The 8,024-nt window shown below is 34.3% G+C and overlaps 1 protein-coding gene across 1 annotated transcript; it reads left to right on the top strand.

Annotated features, from left to right (window-relative positions):
- Positions 1 to 5,385: 5,385 nt before the first annotated feature.
- On the top strand, positions 5,386 to 6,658 carry LOC147513033 (uncharacterized). The gene is made up of 3 exons (XM_086598847.1): positions 5,386 to 5,779; positions 5,976 to 6,077; positions 6,195 to 6,658. The coding sequence occupies exons 1-3, from the start codon at positions 5,386 to 5,388 to the stop codon at positions 6,656 to 6,658; spliced, it is 960 nt and encodes a 319-aa protein (XP_086454973.1).
- Positions 6,659 to 8,024: the final 1,366 nt, after the last annotated feature.

Below are 8,024 nucleotides of genomic sequence, written 5' to 3'. Positions count from 1 at the left end.
GGTTTTTACTTATATATATATATATATATATATATATATATATATATATATATTATTTCGATGGTAGCGACTCACGATCGTAACTTCGGATGATCATCTTATACATAACTCAATATGGATACTCCTCAACGGCCAACAGACTCAATAAAGACAATGGATATATATATATATATATATATATATATATATAATTTTATATATATATATATATATATATATATATATATCTTATTCGATGGTCCCGAGATTAAAGATCATCTTATACATAGTCTCATGGCAAATTTTGTAAAGGGGAGCTAATGGTTTTAAAGACAATCTATTCATGATTGTTAAGACTAATGGTTTTAAAGATTATGATTTTTAAGTTAGGGAGTAAACATCACATGTAAACAATTTTTCATTACTCTATATTGTCTCTCGATTTTTAAGTTTTTTTTAACTTTCTTTTCGTTAGGATTTTTTTCTTTAAATAGTCTTTAGTCATTCCTGTAAATTAGTATTTCAGTTTTGGCCCTTCAAAACGGCCGAACACAAAATAAATAAAAAATATTAATTAGAGGAGGACCAAATCCCATTAAAAGACAGTAAATAGTAAATTTTTGTTTTCCCATCATTTGTAGAAAATAGATATTGATAAGTAAAAGTTTAGATTAGTATGACTAACCTTCCTTGCAAGAGATGGGCAAGGCCAACTGCTCCGAACACAATAAGCTAAATAAAAGGGAGTCCATATCTAAGAAACGGATATTTCCTGCCCCAGCTTCCAAACTGCCGAATCTTGAAAGTAGTAACTGCAACTAAATTCAGTTTCTCATAATGATGATTCATTCCCTTACAAAATAACCTGCATTGGGACAATTAAGTTGAATCTCATTCACAAAAACAAATTAATCTCCTTTTCTCTTTTTTTGTCTTTTTTTGTAAAGATCAGTAATCGAACCTTTAAGAGATAAGTATGAATGAGAAATGTCTTTTGTAATTTCTAAGAGAGAGAGAGAAATGCCTCGTTGGGCCCTTACCGATCTGGGCTTCAAGCCTTTCAAAGGTGACGTGGACCTGGCCTTCGATTTCAAACCTGACCTTTCGTAAATCGGTGTGGTGTGTACTCAAATCACTACTGTTTTTCATTTCATTCGGTTCTTGAAAGATTCACTATTTACACACATTTTTTACTAATATACTCAATGTTATCAAAGTCGTACGATTCTCGACTTGAATCGTACGACTCGAGTCGAGTCGTAATAAAAAGATCATAATCGTACCAGTAAATCGTTAATGACAGGAATCGTTACAAAATCGGGATTCGAATCGCAAAATCATAGGAATCGGAAATAATAACGATTCCTTCGATTAAAAAAAACAGCAACAGGTACAGATCAAGAACAGAAGAAAAAAGAAAAGAAAAAATAGAAAGAAATCAGAGAACTTACAGGTAAGTTTTCATACATTTTTTCTTATTCTACTACTTTTTCTTCTTCTTCTTCTACTTCTAATTCTTTTTCTTCTTCTTCTATTCTCCTTTCTTTTCTTTTCTTTTTTTCGATCTGAACTCTCCTCCTCAATCTTTTTTCTTTTGTTGAGGAAGTCACGAAGGATTTCTTTTGTTTCTTTAAGTTATATGGACCTGGTTAGGTCCAACCCAACCTAATAAGACCTGGGTCAGGTCCATATAATTTTAGCCCATAGTCTATTTTGAAAATTAGACCAATTTCAATGAAATTTCAGTTTTTTTCAGAAATTTCGACCATTATGTCTCCATTTTTTCAGAAATTTCAAAATTTCAAAAATTAGAGTATATTTATATATGTAAAAAATTTACAACCCCTATATATAGTATGGCTTGAATCTTACGATTTATGACTCGATACGATTTACGATTCGGTAAAAATGGAAAACGATTCCCGTTTCGATTCAGGAGTTGACAACATTGAGTATACTGCATTGCAGTGGGGGCGTGAGCGTAGTCAGTGGAGTCATACTGGTACAGTTGCTAAAGTGTGTGGAGTCAATAGAGGAGCAGTGCATTTCGTAATCATGTTTATGGAACATATGAACGTTCCCTTCAACTTCTAAAGGGACAAGCAGTGAAGTATAAGAGAGAAGTGGAAGTGGAAGTGGAACATACGTGCATAAGAATTGAAGCACCAATCTGAGGACTATTTCCAAGCTAGAATAGTGGAAGTTTCAATTTTGCAGCAAGTTCATCTGCCATAAGAATTAAATCATAACCAAGCACATAACAGAAACCAATAATAGGAAGTAACCAACACTCTAGACTTAATTGAAAAAATGTGGTAAAAACATATGTACATATAAGAGAACTAAACTACCTTGAAGATCATGGATAAAACATCTTGATGAAGTGTATTCGCAAACAAAATAAATAGAAATAAAGTTACAAAGATGAATACTACATACTGAGATTAAAACCAAAAATTAACATTTCAACGATCAGATTTTCAAAGAAGAACATCAAATGCTTGAAGAAGACAAGTATAACAAACAATTCTCCTCTTGCAATCGGCCTCTAAGACCAACACATTTGCCAATCTTGTGAAGTCTCTCCAAAACAATGTGAAAATAACAAAATTACACTGGAGATCAGCACCATCCATAGCTGTAGTGTTAACACAAGGAGATTATACCGGGGCCATTGACTCTATTGTTGTCATGAAAACACAACCTTTCATTACCTAATGCTCAAACCAAAGTTCCCTTGATATACTCTATAAGCATCTAAATAGTGGCTAACTTGCGAAAATAGTGTTTAGATCATCCTTTAAATCCCTTAATCGAGACACACTTTTCCACAAGCAATTTAATGGCTAATCTGTGAAGAACATCAGAACACGTCAGGGGCATACAGAAAATAGCAATCCAATATATTGACAGACAAACAAGCTATGTCAACTTGAGTCATCATGGGCATTTCATATTAACTCAAAAGTGAAATGCCAGTTCATTTTTGTTCAAGATTAATTTTAGCTACTAATTTGCTCTAAAGCAAGTTGACCAAAATGAAAGCTCAATTACACCGTGAATGAATTGGTCCCCATCCATGACCAACTTGCTCTAAAACAAGTTTACCAAAATGAAATCTGAATTACACCGTAATAGAATTAGTCCCCATCCATGACATTAGGAATTAACTAACAATGCATTAATGATGCTCAAGAATGGATTTGAAAGATTGCTACGCAAAATATGTGAGTCTATTCTAGATAAATCAAAATTCACATCAAATTAAAACACCCCCAAAGCTTAAAAAAAAAAAAAAGGTAAACTTACTTAGTCTATTTTGCCCTTAAAAGCCGAAATTGCTCTCAGAGACAAAATAATCGGCCACTCCTCTTATGATTTCTGCACATGACCATAACAACACCACTTGTTCTTTCACTACACAAACTTCATCATCATGAAAAAAAATCAAACACCCCAAGTTCTAAAACTATAAAAAAAAACATCAAGTATCACTAAAATAATTATACCCCATCAATGGATACTTCAATTCAAAGAACTCCAACTTATTAAATTAACTGAGTAATCAGTACACTGAATTGAAGAGTTTGTAAGAGGAATAAAATTTACACAAAATCTGCCTTCTTCTTCTTTGTGTTTTCTAGGTCTGTGTTGATGAATTTGGAGTGGGTTAGAGAGATGAGAGTGAGAGATTAGTCCATGATGAGAATGAGAGAGAGGAGTTGAGGGAGAAGTTGAGAGACAAATGAGGTATCGGCAGGATAGGCAGGAGAGATTTTGGAGGCGAAGAGAGGGAAAAACGAGAAAAGAGGGGAGGATGATATGAAGCAAGTGGTTTTTTGGGAGACTTTTGAAAACCAAGAAATTGGGCCGAATTCAAACCCATTTTCCTCGTCTAAACAACTCACGGACCCAATTTTTCTATTTTAATAACCCTCAAGCTCAAGGGCATATTGAGTTGGCCCAGTCCATTATAATTTTATTAAATACCCCTTTTACCCTTTTGTGTGTTAATATATAAATAGAAAATGTTTTCAAAATTAGAAATAAACAACGCGCTCTGGTTTCAATCGATTACTTTTTTGTCTCAATTGAAAATCGAGTGGGTTCCTCAACTGAAGGTTTTAATCCATAGTTTCTTCTTCTTGCCGTCTAAAAAGGTTCTTTTTCAAACTTTGTATTTATAACCTATATGTTTATAGTATTTTGAAATCTTCATTTGATTTTGTTTTGAAATCATCTATTGTTTATAACAATGATATTATGTGTTGTAATGATGTCTAAAAACGTTAGTTTTTATATCATGTTTTGTTTGTTTATATTTTAGATCAGATCTGTGATTTTGAGATATAATTTGTTTATAGCAATGATATAGTTTTTATATCATGTTTGTTTTGAAAATGCTATTTTATGTAATTTTCTTAATTGAACTTTAGGTTTTGATTTTAATTTTTGCTATGAACAATTATTGTTCATACGTATTTGTTGTTTGAACAATCATTGTTCATACACAAACAGCTATGAACAAAATGTTCATAGTAGTTGTAAATACATTTGATGATGAATCTTTTCTTAATTAAACTTTAGGTTTTGATTTTGCTTTTTGCTATGAACAATTATTGTTCATACGTATTTATTGTATGAATAATCATTATTCATACACAAACAGCTATGAACAATCAATATTCATAGTAGTTGTAAATACATTCGACGATGCATTTTTTTATTATGATTTTGTAGTTTATAGTGTGATTGGAGTTTTTTGTTACAATGATGGTAGTCTTTCCATTTGTATTAGGTTGGATTCTTCTATTAATGGTGTTGTACAAGAGTTACATGGGAAATGGCCTGATTTGGGATTAAAATGCTATAATTTGTGTTTCAACCGTAACGAGAAAGATAACCTGATTGAATCGATGGGGAGTTGCATTCTTTGGTGTGTTATTGTTTTGCAAAGAAGATTGCAATTGTTGAGATCAGAGTGGTTGTTTGTGTCACTTCGTTGATCCCTCTAGTGATTTTATTTCTGCAAGTTCTTCAAGTTCATCAAGTTCTTCAGTTGGTGGTAGTGGTGGTGTGGTTGTTGTTCATAAACCTTACAAGTCTGATTTTTGGGCAAGAAACGTTGATAGTGGTGTTAGGCAGCGATTTGCTTTAGGTGCGCCTGAGTTTCGCTATAAATTGATAGAGTATTCGATTGTCAGTGGTTACAAATATTAATTAATAAAGAATGACGAGTTTAGAGTGACCGCGATTTGTGAGAATAAGAAGGAGGAAAACTGTGAATGGTGTATACACTCTTGCGATACCTATGGAAGTTTTGAAATTAAGAAGATTAATCTCACAGACACTTGTGGTTTTGCATTTAAAGACTACAACCATCCTCCTCTCACTTCTTATCTTGTAATGACTCATATTTTGGATTTTGCTAGAGATAAACCATCTTTGTCATTGGGAGATATTACTTCTTTTTATAGTTATGAGTATGGGCTAAAGATTTCTAAACATATGAGTTATGCGAGTAAGAAGTTGGCATTGACAGAGTTGTATGGTGATGTTGCTTTATCCTATAATGACCTTTTGTGGTATACAAAGGAGTTGAAGCGAAGAGATCATGGAAATTGTGTTAATCTTCAGGTGAATGAAGAGAGTGGGAAGTTTGAAAGGGTGTTTGTTGCTTCTGAATCGAGTATTAATGGTTTTAAATACTGTCGAGCAATGGTGTATTTAGATGGAACTTTCTTGAGATCAGAGTATAAAGAGTGCTTGTTGGTTGCTACTGCCAAAAATAAAGATCAAGGTGCTCCTTTATTTTTACTTTCATGTTTTATTGTTGAACATGTATTAGTGTTCATACTCCAATAGGTATGAACAATCATTGTTCATGTTTGTTGTGGGTATGAACACTCATTGTTTATATCTGTTTTGGGTATGAACATGTATTGTTCATAACTTTTCAGTTATCTCATATTTGGTTATTTTTTGTGGTTTTGTAGGATTATTCCCTCTTGTTAACTTGGTGTTGTTGATATTGAAAATGAATCCAATTGGTTTTGGTTTCTCAATATGTTTAAGAAGGCTTTTGGGTATGAGAGAAGGTATACCTTTTTGAGTGATAGACATCATGGTTTGCTTGTGAACATTCCTCTTGTATTTCCTACTTCATATCATAGTTTCTGCTTGTGGCACATAGAGAACAACCTAGCTTCGAACAGCTTTGTTAAAGACATGTGGTGTTTCAAAAAATTTGGTGTGTTTATTGAAGAAATGTGCTTATGCTTCCACACATGAGGAGTTTCAGGAGCACATGGCTGAATTGTTAAATATATATGGAGATGCAGTATCTAATTTTCTATCTAGGGCACCTTATGATAATTGGGCTAATGCATACTTCTGTGGCGCCCGATATGGTGAGATGTGCTTTTCTTTGGCAGAGTGTTTCAATAGCTGGATAGACAAAGAGCGCCATCTTCCCATCACAGCAATGTTAGATGAAATTCGCATGAAGATGATGAAAATGGCATCGGACCAGAGGATGGAGTGCAAGAATTGGAAAACTATTCTTTATCCTAAAATGGAAGTTAAATTGGCTGAGAGGATCGAGGAGGCTCGTTCTGTGACTGTGGCAAGGTCAGATGAGCACGTGTTTCGTGTTTCAAGTTGTTACGGAGAAGTATGATTATCGGGTTGACTTACTTAGTAGATATTGCACTTGTAACAATTGGGGCATAGACGGGTTTCCTTGCCGGCATGCAATTGCAAGTATTTATTGCAAAAGGGATTCAATGTATTCATACATTGAAATTGCATTTCTCGCCACTTCGTTCAGCAACACGTACTCTCATGGCATCACTGCAATTAGCCGCAATGAGATCTGTTCGGATGTTTCTGATGAAGTAGAAATTCTTCCACCAGATGTGAAGAGGGCTCCGGGTAGACCACGAGTTAAGAGGATTGAGAGCATGGGTGTTATACGTTATACTGTCCACAAATGCAGAAAATGCCACAAAACCGACCGGCACAACCGAAAGACTTGTCGTGGGAAACCTTTTGACACTGCTGATGTGGAATCTAGAACAATGGATGAGTTGGCTAGTGCAAGAGATGAGTTGCCTAGTAGTAGTGGTGATATGGTATTAAAGTCTTGGCAATTTTTTGATGTGGGAAGCACTAGTGAGTAGGGGTGGGAATTTGGCCCTAACGACCCTAACCCGGCCCTGACCGACCAGACCCTAAGCCCTATAAAGCCCTTACAACTAAAGCCCTCACAGAGTTTAGGGCAGGGCCGACCCTGCCCTAATGCCTTCTAAGGCAAGGTCAGGGCTAAGGTTCTGAAATATAAGCCCGGCCCTAACTAAGCCCTAACCAAGCCCTAGTTATAATTTCACTATAAAATACACAACTAAAACTATCCAACTCCTTCTTACATATTTTCAATTAAAATAACACTGTCCTTTGTAATTTATCACTTATCGTATGGGTACTTCTAATAACTTGTCTTATATCATAAAAACTTGTAAACCTAATTGTTTCTATCTCACAACTCACGTACACCTCACAACTCCCTGTCTAACCTAGTCGCCAAGAACAATAATGAGCACTGGGCACTAGCCTGATGAAAAATAGGTTGACGTCAGTAAAAACTCATTCCATACTCTTATTTGTCTTTGTGTTCTTCAATGTTAAATGTAATTTTGGTGAGATTTGAGTACAAGAAATAACGGATTTATGTCAGTGAAAGCTCATTCCAAAATGTGTCTTGTGCATTTTAACTGTAATTTTGAAATATAAATATGAGTCTCTATGTACTTCAGTTTATTAGATTGTGGATATGCATTTTAAATTGTTGGACTTATCAAGAATTATTACTAGATTGGTTGTTATTCAAATTTCAAAGTGGTGGGACTTTGAGTTTGCAAATCTTTGAATTTTTTTGTAATATAAATGAGTTTTAAAACTGATGCAGTAAAAAGAAGAAAATATATAGGCCCGGCCCTAAACTGTTAAAGAGGGCTTAGGGTAGGGTCAGGGCTTGAAATTTAGAC

This window comes from Coptis chinensis, chromosome 3 (assembly GCF_015680905.1).
Source record: "Coptis chinensis isolate HL-2020 chromosome 3, ASM1568090v1, whole genome shotgun sequence".
NCBI lineage: Eukaryota > Viridiplantae > Streptophyta > Magnoliopsida > Ranunculales > Ranunculaceae > Coptis > Coptis chinensis.
This window is presented reverse-complemented; position numbering and strand designations above follow the sequence as displayed.